General features: G+C 44.6%; 1 protein-coding gene across 1 annotated transcript in view; it reads left to right on the top strand.

Annotated features, from left to right (window-relative positions):
• The window catches only part of LOC144770788 (phospholipase A2 inhibitor and Ly6/PLAUR domain-containing protein-like), a 71,041-nt gene that overhangs the window by 42,967 nt on the left and 9,292 nt on the right, over positions 1-18,782 (top strand). Inside the window, exons 3-4 of the mRNA XM_078655541.1 lie at positions 2,462-2,608; positions 8,608-8,751. Of these exons, the coding sequence (XP_078511667.1) occupies positions 2,462-2,608; positions 8,608-8,751 (291 nt within the window). The remainder of the gene's footprint in view (positions 1-2,461; positions 2,609-8,607; positions 8,752-18,782) is intronic.

The raw sequence follows: 18,782 nt of genomic DNA on the forward strand, positions 1-18,782 counted from the left end.
AAGGGTCTCAAGGCGCTTGGGGGAGGGGGGGGCCGCTACTGCTCGAACAGCCAGGTCTTGAGTTGTCTCCTGAAGGCGAGGTGGTCCTGGGTCAGCCGAAGGTGGATGGGGAGGGAGTTCCATGTCTTGGCCGCCAGGTAGGAGAAGGATCTGCCTCCGGCGGTGGCTCTCCGGATGCGTGGTACTGTGGCGAGGGCGAGGCTGGCGGACCGTAGCTGGCGGGTGGGCGTGAGGAAGGTCAGGCGGTCGTTGAGGTACTTGTGGCCCAGGTTGTGGAGAGATTTGTGTGCGTGGGTGAGGAGCCTGAACGTGATCCTCTTATTGACGGGGAGCCAGTTCAGGTTCCTCAGGTGGCCGGAGATGTGGCTGCATCGAGGGATGTCCAGGATGAGTCAGGCGGGCGGAGGCGTTCTGGATACGCTGCAGTCTTTTCTGTAGCTTGGCTGTGATTCCGGCATAGAGGGCGTTTCCGTAGTCTAGCCGGCTGGTGACGAGGGCCTGGGTGACCGTCTTCCTGGTTTCGATCGGGATCCATCGGAAGATCTTGCGGAGCATGCGGAGGGTGTGAAAGCATGAAGAGGAGACGGCGTAGACTTGTCTGGTCATCGAGAGGGAGGAGTCCAGGATGAAGCCCAGGTTGCGTGCGTGGTCTGTTGGCTTGGGGGCGGCGCCCAGGGCTGGGGGCCACCAGGAGTTGTCCCAGGCGGAGGGTGATGGTCCGAGGATGAGGACTTAAGTCTTGTCTGAGTTCAGTTTCAAGCGGCTGTTCTTCATCCACTCGGCGACGTCCTTCATCCCTTCGTGGAGGCTGGTTCTGGTGGTGTCGGGGTCTCTGGTGAGGGAGAGGATCAGCTGGGTGTCGTCGGCGTATGAGATGATGTTGAGGTTGTGTTGGCGTGCGATGGCTGCAAGAGGTCTCATGTAGACGTTGAAGAGGGTGGGGCTGAGTGAAGATCCTTGCGGGACGCCACAGATGACTCCGGTGGCCTCGGAACGAAACGGGGGAAGGCGGACTCTCTGTGTTCTTCCCGCGAGGAACGAGATGATCCACTTCAATGCCTTCTCTTGGATGCCGGTGTTGCTGAGGCGTTGGACTAGGGTGCGGTGGCAGACAGTGTCGAACGCTGCGGAGAGGTCCAGGAGGATGAGGGCTGCTGTTTCCCCGTTGTCGAGAAGGGCGCGGATGTCGTCGGTGGCTGCGATGAGGGCGGTCTCGGTGCTGTGGTTGGCTCTGAAACCGGACTGCGAGGGGTCAAGGGATCCATTCGTCTCGAGGAAGGTGGCAAGCTGTCTGTTGGCGATCTTCTCGATGACTTTGGCAGGGAAGGGGAGGAGCGAGATGGGGCGGAAGTTTTTGAGGTCGGTGGGGTCCGCTGTTGGTTTCTTCAGTAGGGCGCTGAGCTCGTCATGCTTCCAACTCTACGGGAAGGTGACGGTGTCGAAGGAGGTGTTGATGACGTCTCGGAGTTGGGGTGCGATGGTGGAGTCGGCCTTGTTGAAGACGTGGTGGGGGCAGGGGTCAGTCGGGGATCCGGAGTGGATGGTGTTCATCGTGCAGGCTGTGTCTTCGGTGGTCACTGCGGTCCAGGTGCGGAGGGTCGTGGTGGGGTGCGTTGGTTCGGCGGTTGGGTGCGAGGATGGTGTGCCGAAGCTGTTGTGGATGTCAGCAATCTTGCAGTGGAAGAACGAGGCGAGGGAGTCGCAGAGAACTTGTGAGGGGGTGATGTCGTTGTTGCCGGTGCTAGGATTGGAGAACTCCTTGACGATACTGAAGAGTTCCTTGCTGTCGTGGGCGTTGTTGTCCAGTCGATCCTTCAGTGATTTCTTCTTGGTGGTGCGGATGAGCTGGTGGTGCTTGCGGGTGGCGTGTTTGAGGGCGGTCATGTTGTCTGTGGTCTGGTTCCGGAGCCAGGCTTTCTCGAGGGTGCGGCAGTTCTTCTTGGAGTCCTTGAGTTCGTCGGTGAACCAGGCGGCCTTCTTGCTTCTGGGTCTGCTGGGAGGGTTCTTCAGTGGCATATATATATATATGAAATATCGCCAGATGCAGCAAGCGCTCGCTTTCCTCCCTCCGCCACCGGCCGCAAAGTTGGACCCAGACCCAGTTTTGGTGCTTTAAAGTTGATTTATTTTGCTGGCAACGTCAAGACGCGTTTCGCAGCCTCAGCCTCAGCCGTTTGTTCACTCGTTTGTGTATAGTTAGAAGTATGAATTGAAACCTAAATGGAAGCACTACCTAAAACTCTACTCCATCACGTTAGAGGTAAATGGGAGAGGGCTCTCTTCGTTGGAATGATGCTCAAGGTGCGAGGCAAATAAACTCACCCATGCTTCCTGGATCCAGTGCTCATCTATGTTTTTTGACATGATTTACAAAATAAACATTTCCTTTACTCTCCCTTTGTACTGGTTTTGTTATGGCAGCAAAAAATACGCATTGACATTTTATTTCTCTTTATTATAGGCGGTGCACAAATCAGCGCGTTTACACGATCCTGTGGGCCATCCAGTGCATGCGATAAGACCTCTAGTTTGAGCAATCCATACATGACAGTAAGAAGCAGCTCAACGTGCTGCACCACGGATAACTGCACCCCTGCAGCACCCCAGTGTATGTATAACTATCCCATATATAACATAAATGCAGATGCAAAGAGTGTAACATTCTATCAATGACCATTGTTTAGTATAGAGAGAGGCAATGACTCATTAAAAGTGAAGTGTCTCCCGTTCTCAACAATGGTAATAAAAATATATATCATGCTCTGCATAGATCCTTTATTTTATAGCAATTTTTTATATGCATTTGTTTTGACAAAAGATACTCAAACAATTCCAGGACACAAGTTGTTAAATTTTTGCATTAAGTTAAAACCACACTCATGAGGATTTTTGACTATACAGAAATGTTGTTTCCCTCTGTAAAGTACTTGTTACATGCAATCTCGGAGGCAGTAAGTGGTGTTTTCTCATGTCAGTTTTGCGTCCTGTGGTAATAAACTCGAGGTTAACCTTCTCGCTATAGGAATAAATGTAAATAAGTGTATATTAGTATAGTTGATCCAACTAACATGTAATTGGCTACATTTATGTGTACTACCATGGCATAAATGAAGCGTGTGGAACACATGTACAGAATGTTACTAAATGCTGTCACTGTAGGTTTCCTGGAGCATTCCCATAAGCAAGAGGATAAGTCATGCAAGGGAGAAAAAGTGTGGAAAATATGCCTGAATTAAAAGAAAATAGATTTAAAATGCTAACAGGGTCTACCACGAGGTTTTAAATAAGCTGAATTACGTATAAATACCGGACTACAAGGCCACCTGCCAGACTCTCATTAGCATTTGGGCAGTCCAGTCTGGCTTCAAAAGACGTCTTTCAGGTGTCTCCCATGCATTCCTATTTAAAATGTAAATGATGTGACTGATTCTTGAGAAAACCCTAAATATCGAAGTTATTTGACCGAATCTCCTCTTTCCCATGGATAAAATGAGCCAGTGGATTGTACTTTGTATTTAGAATTTCCCCCAGAATGTTGATGCATTTTACCTTCCAAAAACAAACTGTAAAATATAGTGGAATGTAGCTTAACAAATCAATTCAAACCTATGCAAAAAAATAATAATATTTAAATAAAAAAACTTTCAATAAAAAAATGAATTCCATCCAAGTTGAGATCACATTTGGATTTTCTTTAACTATTTTGATGTTTAATCCTATTTACCATATAATAATGTAAATTCATAACACACATACAATGAAAGAAAATCTTAAAGTGGTGATATATGATAAAAATAGCTATGTCATATTGTTGTACAATTAATAAAAACATCTTTCCTAAATACTGACGACATTTAGACCTATTCATTGAGACACATATTGCGTTTGTCTAGAAGATGCCTTCAATACAGTTGGATAGACATCAAACAATATTATCCTTTAATCTGTAACGGTGGGATGTGCAATAAAATCTCTTGTTTTTGGATCTATTCTTTTCTATTCTATACAGCACTTATAGAGCACATAGCACCCTTAGGCATCCCAGCACTAATAGTGCGGCACAGACTGGATAAATGAGGATTACCGGGATCTGTTCTGGAAAAGCCAAGTCTTTAATACTTTTTGAAATGGAAGTTCCTTTTTAGCTGATCTCAGATAATACAGAAGGCTGTTCCATAGTTTAGGCACCTTGCAGGCAAAGGAGCGCCTTCCACATTTTACCTTTCTGACCCTAGGGACGATGGCTTGGTGGGCCATGAAGGAGCGTAAGGTTCTCCTGGAGAGTTATGGCGATTTCAAAGTGTGGGAGATTAGAGGGCCTTTTTCAAGGAGTGCCCTAAGGGTGATGCATAGTGATTTAAACCTAATCCTCTCAGCCACAGGAAGCCAATGGAGGGAAGCAAGAGCTAGTCAGGCAGACGGAAGTCTAAGTAGATCGTACAAGGTCTGGGCGGCGGAGTTCTGTATCACTTGTAGTTTTCGTATTGTAGCCTTTGGGGCTCCCAAGTAAAGGGAATTGGCGCAGTATAGGCAGGAAAGAATAATAGACTGGACTATCCACCTCTTTGAAGTGGGAGGAAAGAGAGGGAGCATTTTTCAGAGCGTTCTCAGGGTGTTGACGTTCAGGGATTTGTCCAGCCACATTCCTAAGTTCTTCATGGCGTTTATAGGGGAGGGAGGGGGGTCTAGACAGCTTGGCCAGCTCATATTACATGAGGAGGTCAAGTTATTGCCCATCATCATGTACTCTATTTGTCCTGGTATGTTATGTTATGTTAAAATGTATTTCTTGAGCGCACGTTCACCAGAAGGTTTCTTGGCGCTAACCGTTTAGTCTAAGACAGGAGCTGTTTATCCAGCCTGCCTCTTTCTCTAGGCAGGGGCCCAGTGCAGAGCAAGTGAAATTCTGGTTTTGAGTGAGAGAAAAGACCGATTGAGTGTAAGATACTATCGATATCCAAAAGGGATGGACGATATCTGCAAGTGGCCTCATATAAACATTAAATAGAGTAGGGCTCAGAGATGAGCCCTGAGGTACACTGCCTTCTAAGCGGAAAATATCTGATGCACAACCTCCGTCAAAAACCTGGATGGACCTGCCTTTCAGAAAGAACTTCAGTGAAGAAAGAGATACCGTTTTCAGCAAGAATATCTTGGTTCACCTTATCAAATAGCTGAAATCTAGGAGTATTATTGCTGATCTAGGCTCTCTGATCTAGCATTTTTCTTTTGGCTTCTTCTACCACCACGAGAAGAGCAGTCTCTGTGCAATGGTAGGGTAGAAATCTGGTCTGTGTGTGGTACAAAATATCATATTTTTCTAAAAATTCTGAGAGAGTGAAATTGACATGTTTTTCTAGAGTTTTACTTATCTCGGTAAGCAGGGACAAAGGTCAGAAATTCCCTAAACCAAAGGGGTCCAAATTAGGTTTCTTCAATAATGCCTTGACCATGGGCTGTTTCCAAGCTGCCAGGTCAAGCCAAGGATAGGTTGGACATTTCCAGCAAGGTAAGAAACATCTGGTCAGCAACTTTACTTAAAATCCGAGCAGGGGCTGGATCTTTTTCGAGAGCTGGATTTGCCCTTACAAAATATATCTGTCAAAGTGTTCAACTTCAGAGGGGGGAAAGCACTGAGAATAGGCTGGTTTGTGACCAGCGTAGCTTTCTTATAGCTCATGGTGCTGGTGTTCATGGATGGTTTGATTATCGCTGTATATTTTGTGGATTATATTCTGAAAAAATCATTACACTGCAATGGGGAGGTTTAGAGGGAGAGCCAGTGGAGGAGGGATCTAATAGTGTTTTAGCTGTGCAAAACATTTCACTTGAGGAGTTTGAGGCACAATTGATTTTTTTCCTCAGTGTGAAGCTTCAGCATTTTTTTATTTCCGCATGGTAGTTTCGGTTGTGTTTTCTGTATGTTTGTTTGCTTAACTTCCCTTAATCTTTTCTCCAAAACCTTACAGCTTTTTTACATTCTTGTTTGAGTTTCCGCAGCTTGGGGGTATACCAGGGAGCCGATTTATCTTTTGCTCTTCTGGTTAATGTTTTTTGTGGGATGACTTGATCAAGAGTGCAAGTAATCCAAGGTGAGATTTCATCATTTGCTAAGATGGGGTCTAGGCCTAGAGTAGGTCTTGAGTCGATGAGTGCTTGTTTCCATGATTCAATTGGCAGTTTGGAACAAGGGCGGTCTTTCTAGGAATCTGGTTTACAATTTAAGGAGGCGAGGGGTGTCAAGGGTAGTGGAATCATAAAAGAATCTGACCAAATCATCGGTGCAGGGTCTTGAATCTTTAGCCGTTTATCATTGGGAAAAGACAGGGTCATATAGCTACAATATATCTTTATAATGTGTTAAGTTAGCATAGGCTCATTAAATGTTTAAACGCCATTTTTCCTTTGCTGCTTCTGCACACGACACTTAATTGTTGATTTAGCTTTCAACCTAGTAGTTCGTTGTGGTTTACTTGAGAATAATATGTTATTACTCTGATATCAGCTTTGCTTAATAAACTATGTCTGCACATAGAGTGCTGAAGCTTCAGGAACAACACGATACAGAATTGTTGTGAGGTCTGATCTTCGCGCCTTTATATACATAACATAAGTGCAGCTTCTGCCAACTTTGGCTTTAAGGCGGGTTTTATATTACTTTGCTTGAGGCACACAAAACACACTTGATGCTGTTCGCATGCAGAGAGAGCTGGTGTATGCTGATGTATGGGCTCGCCCTAATTCAACCCAAAGAGACCTTCTTAGCTATTAATATAATATGTGTGTTAGGGAGGGTGAGAAATAAGTGTTGTTAACTCTTATTCATTACAGCATGTTAACATGCTGTCACCATTTGCTTTTTATGGACTAGTAACTATGCTGATAACTTTGCTTTTGATAATATGTTTCCTTGTATTATCTAAGATACTGCGCCTGAGAAGACGACATTAGTAAATAAATATTTCAAATGTTCACGTGTTCTTCTTGACTCCACGTTCTGGTTTGAAATGATTGCATAACGAAAGAGTGCTCATGTGTTCCACGTAACCTGAGGTATTGTAAGCTCATGTTCTGGTTTGTCTAAACATTGGGAGTTTGTTATGACCAATGAGACACTGTAGCTAGCTCGGTAAGGGGTTTGTTGGGTACTAAGGTGAGTTTTGGGTCACCCTAATTCGCTGAGGTTCCAATCCTCTGTGCACAGTTCTGTGGGAGAACAGAAACCCTGCTACACTTCAAATAGTAAAACAGTGAAAATACCAAACAAAAAGATTCAACAAGACCAAAACGACAAACATCCAATAAGTAGAACTTGCGTTATGAAGTTTTAAAGAATAAACTGTCAAATATAGCATGGAAGCATTCAGCGCTTATATGGGATATCTGGTCATGCCGGATCGGGACAAAGTCAAACGTTCAGGCCGACTGCGATGGATCATGGGCCGGATACAGGGTCCCAGTGAGGCCCACTGAACAAAGGTACCTGATCCTGGTTGCTTCGTCATCGAGGATGTAGGGTGCAGCCGAGGCAATGAGGCGGTGCCAATCCACGCAGCAGTGGTGATGCTCCAGTCCTGATCCAGACTTAGGTATCTTGTCTTGTTTCACATTTCTTCACTACAGTAAGCTTTTCTTTCCACATCTCTAGGAGCCTAATTACAATTTCCTCGTAATTTTCAGACCTGTGTATGAACTTTTTACTCATGGGTCGCAATTACGAGTGTGAAAATATTTAACACATTCTATTCGAATGCGTTAAATAACAGGTCAAACCCGCAGAAGTTTAACAGGGGAACACATACCGTATTTACAGTATCACGTGGATTTTGGTGCGTTAAATACCAAAATCCAATTGTTATTCCCCATAAACTCATAATAGGCGTTATTTATTGCACCCAATAAATAACGTACCTGTGGTATCGTCCTTTATCATTGGTGATAAATAATGCCTTAGCTCGTAATCAGGGCCTTTGGGCCAGGTAAAAAACAACACTATGGGTACGTTACTTATTGGGTGTGATAAATAACACCTATTATGAGTTCATGGGAAATAGCATGCAGACTTTGGTGTATAATGCACCAAAATCCACATGATACAGAAAATACAGTATGTTTTCTCCTGTTAAATTTAGACAAGTTTAACCTGCAGAAATGTAACGAATGTTGGGTTTTTTAACGCATCCTATAATTGGATGCGTTAAATGAAGCCAAACCCATAATTCCATTCCTTTTGTAAACAGCGGTTTATGCGAGGGGCAGAATTTAACGAGTCACCGATAATTAGGCCCTTAGTCGGGATCTGATCTACTCAGCATGATGTCGACATAACATACCAATTTTTTTTTTTAAGCAGACTAACTTGACCATCTCATCTCTGCATTTCATCATCTTAATACCATTATTTGAACCTTGATTTCCCAGCACTTAAACAGGCCTGTCAAAGCTCCATGTATCCCTTGTAACATCAACATCAACACTTCCCTACGTTGTTAAAGTCAGCCATCTTTGAAAGAGGTGGTCCTCCAGTTCGTTTCTTCATCGCCTTTTCAGTGGTACAATATCCAAAGTCTATGCATTTTACAAATCCAGTATTTCAATTTGTTTCAGTGCCATCACCCGTTGGTACCAAGAACGGTGTCATCTGCCGGTCCTGCTTAGATGCATCTTCCGCTTCCTGCTATACTTCGGAAACCATGACGTGTACTGGAGTGGAGACAAAGTGCATTCGTTATTCTGTCACAACAACCTCTGGTGAGCCTTTTTGTTCTCTCACATGACATTTAATCAAGTGCTAATTTTAATTTTGGAGGTAATTTTTTTTTTGGGCGATAGGAGCTTCGCCTTATTTACAAGGTGGCATTACGCCACTTAACGTGGCATAATGCCTCCTTGTAATAAGGCACCCTTTCACACTATACTTAGCGTGAAAGCGGTAGGTAATGGGTATTACGGTGGGCGTTTCGCCGCAACACCCATTGATTTTGATCCTGCGCCCTATTTACAAGGGTGGCCTAAATAGGAGGCAGCACCAAAATCAATACCAGGGAAAACGTGGTCTCAACATGGCAAAATGAGGAGAAATGCACATAAACAATCATAAAAAAATTAAGAATTGCAACTTCTATGTATGCTGCACAAAGCAGCTCACATAGAAGTGAGAAATCGCTGTTCTGAATTGATTATGTATAGGAAGAGACACCTTACTGCACATAAACAATCATTCCCTCAACGCAGGCACCCTTGTACCATGATGCAACGGTGCCTGCGTAAGTGCTTAGCAGCTTAATTTAGCACCAGCATAGGGAGAAATACAGGGGTGTACCGTATTATTGTAAAAATGGTGCATCCCTGCGTTTCTGAAATGACGGAGCGCGGCGATGGGTATCTTGGAGCAGGTATCTGCGTGAGAGGGACATGTAATGGGTGTTGCTGTGGACATTCCACCGCAACACCCATTGCTTTTTGATGCTGCCCCAGATTTAAACAGATGTGTAAATCTGAGGCAGCAACAAAAACTAACAACATGCAAAAGCATGCATTAGCTTGGCGCAACAAGGAGAAATACTTTTATTTCTCCTCATTTTTGATCTTTCAAAATGTGCTGCATTGTGCAACACACATAGAAATAGCAAATCACCTTTAAAGATTATTTATGTGCAGGAAGGTGTCCCTTTCTGCACATAAACAATAATTTCCTGCAATGCTAGCACTCTTGCACTCTGGCGCAAGTGTGTCTGTGTTCGTGCTAGGCATCTATTTTTAGCTCCAGCGCAAGCGAAAACACAGGGGTGTATCATATTCTTGTGAATGTGACACAATCCTGTGTTTTTTAAATGATGCAGCGCGGCACTGCATAATCTGCTGCAGCGGCACGCCATTTATTTGTGAATATGCCCCAATGTTTTTATCCTAACATGCAAAGTGGCATGCTTGAGTACCACAACGTGTATCTTAAAAATGTGCAAGGATTTTTTTATGCTGTTTTTAATTTTTCTAAACGGTTTTCTGAAGATGATTCTGGATTGGTTCTGCACTACCTCAATATGGGACGTTAGTTTCATGCACGTATACTGTAATGACATGTATAATATGCATGCCAGGGGTTGTATTTAATTTACAGAGTTTTATTACTGTCGAGGTCGATAGTACTCATTTTATTGATCTCTGCAAATAATGCTTTTACTTGACAAGAAAATAAACGTGTAGCTGGTGCAGATGGGTTGTTGCTTGCGGTGTGAATGCTCAGGTGATCTACTGCCATTCTCTTGCTGTGGATACTGGTGCTGTTCTACTGGTACTCGGTTCTTTGTTGATGGTCGGGTAATTCATGGTGCCTGTAGACAGATATTTAAGCAAATTATAGGCATGTATTTCTCCTGGGTATTCTACACATACATGATGAAGGTCAAATCTGCATCATAAGTCAGATATGCTTTTGATAGAATATGTTTATTTTTGGTGGTGTCAATATCTTCTACCTGGCCATAAGTGGGGAAATCGGAATATGCGGGAAATGTGATGGTACAAACAACTGGGCATACCAGGGCATTCTTCATCTGTTTCAGGATGTGGCAGGGTAATGAGTGTGTAAGATCATGCCCCATTCTGATGTTATGTTCACACAAAACAATGGGGCTTATTCACATAAAACTGTTGCATTGGGGTGCTGCAAGCAATTTTGCTGCGCCAAGCTGCATCATATTGAAAACACAGGGATGTTCCAAATTAATAACGCAGGCCCGCTTGCACCGATGTATTTCTCCTCATTGCACCACATTAACATCTCCTTTTGAAAGGTGTTAGTTTTTGGCTCTGTCTATCGCATACAGAGCCGTGTAAATTTGGAGCAGTGTCAAAAAGCCATGGGAGTTGCTGGGCATGCCCAAAGCAACGCCAATTGCACGCCCCTTTGCTTAAAAAAACTGCTATGCAGAGATCATATTTGCAAGACTAGTTAAGCCACGGAAAGTGGCTTAGTCCACCCTTGTAAATATGGGCTTGCATCGAGCACCACCTGAGCTTCAAACAAAGTGATGCTCCAGTGGCACTAGGGGCTTTTAAATGTGTCCCAATGTGTTAGTAATGCAGACCTGTCAGCAGCTTTAGGACTTTTGATGGTCCTGATGCTGAGGTTGCCTAAGAAGTTCCTATTGGTTGGCCTGAGGGAGCATTAGGGTAGACCAGGAAGTGTCCTTCTCCGGTGTACATGGTTGTTTGCTGATCATTTCTCCCCACATTCACATACAACTACAATGTATAGTGCCTCCTACTTTAAGTTGGTTGTAATTTTCTGCTTTAACGTCAGTGCTGTGGCACTGCTCATAGCACCTGCAATCCAATAGATTTACCAAGCTCATGGTATGGTTGCATCCACCCTTCATGAAGCATAAGGCACAGAATTTGCATTGTATCCCATTGTGATATTTAGATTGTCATTTGTGTGGGACATTGTTCAATATTCCGTCCATCATTAATTCTTTTTGCTTTTTTAACCCTAAGTGGCTATGGGTATGCACAGACGTGGGTCCTATGTTCACTGTGCCTCTGTATTCAAGCCAGCTTGGCTGATGAGGGGTGAAACCCCGAAACCGGCCCCATAATTCTTGTTTCCAGTCCAGGAAGGACCTGGCCTGGCAGTTCGGTATGGACTGTTCCATGGGAAGCAGGGTCGACTGATTTGCATATGGCTGGGTCCAAACTGGTGTGTCATGGTGAGCAAAAAACATTGGATTAAACCCAGATCTACAACTGGGGGAACATTTTTGCATTGTTCTGCATTCCATCCATCATCTATTGTTTTTGCTTTTGTTGCCTGAAGTGGGACAGGTATGCCCAGATGTGGGTCCTGTGATCACTAGCCCACTGGATTGAAGCCAGCCTGGCTGATGTGGAGTGATACCCCGAAACCCGGTCCCAAGTTTCTTGTTTTCTGTACAGGGAAAGCTGGCCTTGCAGTTTGGGCTGGACTGTTCCCATGGGAAGCAGGGTCAAGGCTGATTTGCATATGACTTGGTCCAAACTGGCGTGGTGTGGTGAGCAAAAAAATGATGGATTGAACTTTGATCTGCAAGCAAGGGTGAGTGTTTCCATTGTTCAGGATTCTATCCATCATTTGTTTGTTTGGCCTTTGCCACCCTAAGTGGAACAGGTATGCCCATATGTGGGTCCCGTGCTCACTGTGCTGTAGTGTAGTTCCTATATTCCTAAAAGGCTCTGAGCATTGGAATAATATATCCTGTAGTTTAGACGTAGGACTGAGCTCGACTAGGTCTCTATCATATATATTAGACCTAATTGTGAGTGCCAGCTAGCTCAGAGGTCACTAGAAACTTTCTCGAATTAACAAGAAGGGATTAGTTTACGACAACCGCATAAACATGACAACTTTGTTTCCCAAGAATAAGAAATCAATCTCTAGAGTCTCAGTCAATCGTGCATGCTTCGTTTCACCGGAGGTGCTGAAAAAATAGAGAGACGGGCGTTTTCAATAAAAAGTATTTATTGAACAGTCTTCTTTCTCAAGCGTAAGAAATGTACTGCTACAATCGTAATACTGGTTATAAAGTACAAGGCATATAATACGAAAAGTATTATAAAGTAATACTGTAAAAGCATGATGTGGTTTCTAAGCCATAAATTCCCTAAAACATATCAAATACATACAGTGATAAAATAATGACTAAAAGTACTCAACTGGTGCTTCTAAAATACGCCTACCCCGGTGTACCTAACTTAAGTCTAGTACAAGGGAAGAAGTAAGTGAGGAGTAGCTTAAGTTTAGTATTTCTCTGCCAAGAGTCTGTCCAAGATCTAATCAGCTCCTTACCTTGGTTTAGAATGAAGGAGGTCTTGTATCTCTATCTCAGGACTCGATTTCCCAGCAACCCGCAAGGGAAGCCTGGAAACACTGGAGCTGGATTTCTCGGCAGGAGAAAGACAGCGTCTCTCAGTGCGTCAGCTGGAGGGTCGTCTTCCTTCGGCACTTGCGGCTGCAGGGCGTCGGGCAAGTAGTAAGTCAATCTGCTCCAACCACTGTTTGTTTGTCTGGGCTAATCTAGGCATATTTATACTTTGGAGGTGCCGTGTTTGACGTGTGATTGGACTTAATAACGTCACCAAAGACTCAGTTCTTTGAAAAGTCCATGATTTCCTAGATAAATTAGTATTCAGGCAAGGGGAAGTCGCTAGCTGCTGAAGGCGGGTTTCTCTAAGAAATCGTTGTTGATTCTTGGAATTTAGTGGAAGTAGCCATGCCGTATTTGGGCTGCATAGGCTCAGTCTAAATATGGTAATGATTTCTATATAAGGATCGAACAATCTATACCTATGTAAGGGCACGAATCGGGAAAAATTACACTAGAGTCCTAGATTCATTTACAACAGTGCCACTCGATTCAAGCTAGCCTAGCTGATGAGGGGTGATAATCTAAAACTGGTCCTGGGATGCTTGTTTCTGGTCCAGGGAGGACTTAGTCTGACAGTTCGAGCTGGACTGTTCACATGGGCAGCAGGGTCAAGACTAATTTGGATGTGGCTGGATCTAAACTGGGATGGTGTGGATCGGAAAATAAATGATGGATTAAACTCAGATCTGTGATGGGTGGTGAATGTTTTCATTGTTCAGCCTTCCATCCATCTTCTGTTCTTTTTCATTTTAATCCCCTAAAGTTGAGAGGTGCCTCATCCACCCACCTCTGTAGTCCCCTGCCACATTTAAAGTGTGGGAAAGGCGGTGCTGCTGATGGTAGACACCTGTGTCACTGTGGAGACCTACTACACAGAACTTCTACTGTCTGGAATGGAATTTGCAGGACCACCATTCCCATGATGGACCATCCAGTAAATCACTGGTGGGTTCAGACAAACAATCGATTTGAATGCCCCCACTCACTGGGAGAAATCACCCAGGCATGTGAGAGACATCAGTTATAGGACATCAGGAAATTAACTCCTACTTTGGACACCGTTCTGCTGTCTGACCATTCTGCCATGATATGGAGGCATGGCAGATTTCTAGCCATAGACTATTTGCCTCAGCTGCAGAAAAGTGAATTACTTTTGGACAAAGTTAATGTGTCGGTCTGAATGCTACCACCATGACACAGTGCTCCCATGTTAAAATTGGCTTCTAGTGGCGAATTACGTAGCTCAAGAGCTTACTGTCTTCTTATAGATAAAAACCTACCTCTCATTGATCCTTTTCAGTGGGATTGGCATTGTGCAGGCCCTTCAATTGTTCCCAAAAGACAGTTAGTGACGGAGTGTCCACATTTGGAAAATAGTTCATTCACAAGTCACAGAGCTATTGTGTCTGCAAAATGACTTTTCGAAGCTACAAAAATTGTTTTGCTCTACTAACATGATTTACTCACACAAAGATTGTCATGTTATTAAACCCACTCCTAGGAGATGTTATTTGGCATTTTAGTGTTGATATGCCATGTGGGGTTATCAGTTTGTGCACACCCACAAATGTATATTCTTTTGCTCTTCCACAATCTCATCTATAACCTCTTGACATCATGAAAAAGGGCGTAAATTTACTCCTGAGAAATGCAGGGGTAAATTCCTTTCCAGAATGGAAAGCAAAAGAACAGCCCTATAGCTGGTCAGGGTGAAAGGAAAAGAGTTTCTCCATGTTAAAAAATATTTTCCCCGAGGAAGAAAGATATTGACAATTGAGCAAAATGACATGTGCATATCTGATCTGTAAAAATAGACTTCACAAACTATTTCCAGTACCTCTGCAACCCTTCAGCTTTTGTGAGACTTGGCCCTCTTTCTGGTAACATTTGTGTATTCCTAAAAGTCATAACTCATGAGAGGTGGTAGAATTTCATGTTTAAACCTCACTGTGAGGGTCTTCTTGTGGTAATGGGAGTTAAAGTAGCTGAAATCTCAGGGAGAAACATTGTTACAGAATGAGATATATTCAGGGGAAGGAGATGCAGTGAACCAACATCCTCCATTATGTCCATGTCAGTGTGGACCATCAGGGTCCATAAATGAATGGCTTGTTTGTCCTCCCTCTGAGGATCCGGTACTGGTGACAACAGTAACTCCAAAGGTTGGAATTACGGCTTCAATTACCTTGGCCCTCATAATGCTGTTCTCTTGTGAACTGCTATTCTTTATGTAGAGGACTCTAGAAGGTAAACCTGCAGAGAAGAGTCTTCATACATTATCTACCTTGTCTGGTTTGTTTATGTGTTCTTGCTTTTCTTCATGTGCTGGTCCCTCCTTCAAATCTCACCTGCTGGAAATGGCTCTTACTGAAAGGTCCCCCCAAATGTTTTACCTTCCTCCTCCCCTTTTTGCTGAATTAGTTTTAGTTGGCTTTAGGACTCTGGGCACTTTACCACTGCTAACCAGTGCTAAAGTGCATATGCTCTGTAATTCAAATCATGATAACATTGGATTATCCACAATTGGCATATTTACATTTCTCATAAGTCCCTAGTAGAGTTGACTATATGTGCCCAGGGACTGTAGATTAAATGCTACTAGTGAGCCGGCAGCAGTGATTGTGCTACCCACTCAGCAGCTCTTTAAACATGGTTCAGGCTGGCTACTACAGAGCCTCTGTGCGCAGTTTTAAACTGCCATTTCGACCTGGCAAGTTAACGTACTTGCCAGACCCAAACCTTCCCTTTTATTACATATAAATCACCACTAAGGTAGGCCCCAGACAGCTCTATGGGCCGGGTGCAGTTTGTTTAAAAGGTAGGGCATGTACACTTGAGTTTTACATCTGCTGGTAGTGAAAAACTGTTCAATTTGGTTTGCACTACTGCAAGGCCTATATATCCCATAGGTTAACATTGAGATTGCCTTAAACACATTTTAAGTGTAATTTCCAATTGGGAAAAGATGGAGATTTGGAGTTTAGTGTCTCTGGACTCACAATTTAAAATCACAACCTATGGTGAAGTTGGATTTTAAATTGCAAGTCTGAAAAATGCAACTTTTAGAAAGTTGGCATTTTCTTATTTTAACGCTGCTTAGCCTCAGCCTGTCTCTGAATATACGCCTGAGTTGGGTGACAGCTGGGCTTTGTGCATTCCCTTTAGACAGCCACACAAGGGGAAAAGGGGTGTCACATTTGCACCCTGATCGCCCATCACCAGGCTGATGGGCTTCCTTAGGAAAAATTCGAAGGTAGGAGCTGACACGCTGCTGAATAGGAATGTGCCTGTCCCCAAACAAAGAGCCGCATACCTCCAGTTGTGAGTCTGGAACCAGGGCAGGAAAGACAGGGATCTTGTGATCTTCAAAGGCCTCTCTAATGTCTCCCCCACATCAAAGGCACATTTGGATATAGGTACTGGACCCTTGACACCACCAAATGAGAATTCTACTGGAACCAAGGACATTCCGCCAGGAAGAAGTAGGAGGGACTGCCACTGTGCTAGCTGCATTGATGTTTTGGCCTGCCGACTGCTGATTGCTGTGCTACAGGGGGGAAGACCATTGTGCTAGCTGGCTTTGCTGTGTTAGCCTGCTGCCTGCTGCTTCTTGCCAGGGAGTGAGAAGGAATGCACCTGTTCTCTACATCCTTGCACCTAGGTTCTCCAAGGACTTGCTGGCTTGCCTCCTGTTTTCTGAATTTTCTGAGACACAGAAGACTTCTGCATCTCTCCTGGTGCTGCTGGATTCTACCATATGTGAATCCTACCTTTGCCTGAGGATCAACCTCCAGTCCTGGGCCCCAGAAGTGGGGTTTGCAGCTATTTTGAACCTCAACATCAGCGTAACAGTTACTTTGTGCTGACTGGCACTGATGCATTGGCCTTCGATGCCGATGTAGCGACTGCTCGCAAACAGCATTTTCACCGCCAACGAGGCTCGATGACGACAGTGATTCTACCACCAAAGCCGCTCAACGACGATGGGATGCGCGGCTCAACCCACCTAAATAACTCGCAATGACGCAGCTCCTGCAGTTTAACAGAGCTTAGCAATGATGCAGGATCCTCAATATGGAGTTCCCGATGTCAACACTTGCTCGATCCAAGGTATTTCTTCAGCAGGACCTGTCTGGGTCCTGTAGCTTACCTGCCCTCTATTGCTATCAGCCTGAACTTTGGATTAGTACCGGTCCTTCACCACCTCAAGTGACCTTTTAGCACTATTGGCTCCTGATCACTGTTTTTTTATTTAATTTTTAAAACTTCTTGTTAGATCTGGGGGTCTCTAGTTGGCAATGGGTATCACCTTTGTCCAAATAGGGACCCTTACTTCTAAGTCAGGATAAGGGGATTTCACTCCTTAATAACCCCTGCTCATCCCTTGGTAGCTTTGCACGAGAGACAGGCTTATCTCAGAGGCAGTGTGTTAAGCATTTGTGAATATACACAGTAATACAGTGATAACACTAAGGATGGACACCACACAGGTTGTATAAAAATAAGTATTCTTTATATAGATTTAAACACAAGACCACAAACGATGAAAAATCCACAATACTACAATTAAGATTACTTAAAAGATGATGAAAGTGTCTTAATTAAAGTTGTTGATAAATGCGATAAAGTTCTCAACAAAGTACCTGATTGCATAACGCAAAAGTAAACAAAAGCCACGCAAAAGGGGAGATGCGTTGGTTTCGTGACCTGGGGGAATGGTTGCGTCCTTCCTCAATGTTTGCGCAGAGTAGGGGACTCGTCGTGAGCCTTACCGGAGCGAAGGTGATGCATAGATTTTCGGCTTGCGGACCCGTTGCGGTGCGCAAGATGGCGCCTTGATGCGATGCGACAATCCAGTTGCGCTGCGAGAAGATGGCGCCCTTGATGCGGCGATGCGATGACAATGCGATGACGCCCTGGCAGCCTTGGGACGACTCTGTACTTTGGAGCCGCGACAGGCCCTGTGACACGCTTCTCCGGTGATGCGATGGCGACTCTCTCGATGTTGTTACGCTTCTTCGGTGATGTGATGGCGACTCTCTCGATGTTGTTACGCTTCTCCGGTGATGCGACAGCAGGCAGCTTCGATGAACACACGCTTCTAGGATGATGCAATGAAGGCTCACTTCTCCGGCATTGCGACGGTTTCAGCTGTGGCGGCGACACGCTTCTTCTCGATGCGTCGCGCTTCCAGCTCCCAGCGGGACGCAAGTGATTGGAGTCAAAATTCTCAGCAAGGAAATTCAGGAGGGAGCTAGGGGCGAAGTCTTTTGGCCCTGAGACTTCAGCAGGAGGCAAGCACAGCTCAAGCCCTTGGAGAATATTCTGTAGATGAAATCCCTTACAAAGTTCCTTCTCCTTTCCCTTGGCAATGAAGCAACCACTGCAGGCCAACCCAGCAAACAGCACACTGGCAGAGGGGCAGTCCAAACTCCTGCAGCTTCCTTGGTTCTTCTCCTTGGCAGAAAGGTTTCTTGTTCCAGAAGTGATCTAATTTCTTGGAATCAGGGTCCCAATTGTTATACCCCAAGATCCTTTGTTCTCTGAAGGCAGAGAGGCCTCTACCTAGTCCAAACCAGTTCCTGAGCACTTTGTTTACAGGACTCTCTTCTTCCTTTCACTGTGCAGGGCAGAGACATCAGACGACCCACAGGAGAGGGAAGATACAGCTCTGGAGCACTCTGTTGACATGATTCCTCTTCTCCTTTCACAGTGCAGGGCAGAGACATCAGACAAGCCACAGGGGGTGGAGCCAGCTTGTAGAAGGAAGGCCCAGCCCTATTCATGTCCCAGGTGCACTCCTCCCTCCCATCTGCATGTAAATCTCTCTATTCACCACTGGGCTGTCCCAGCCTGTCTCCTGGAATTCTCCAGCCC

This window comes from Lissotriton helveticus, chromosome 7 (genome assembly GCF_964261635.1).
Source record: "Lissotriton helveticus chromosome 7, aLisHel1.1, whole genome shotgun sequence".
NCBI classification, from domain to species: Eukaryota; Metazoa; Chordata; class Amphibia; order Caudata; family Salamandridae; genus Lissotriton; species Lissotriton helveticus.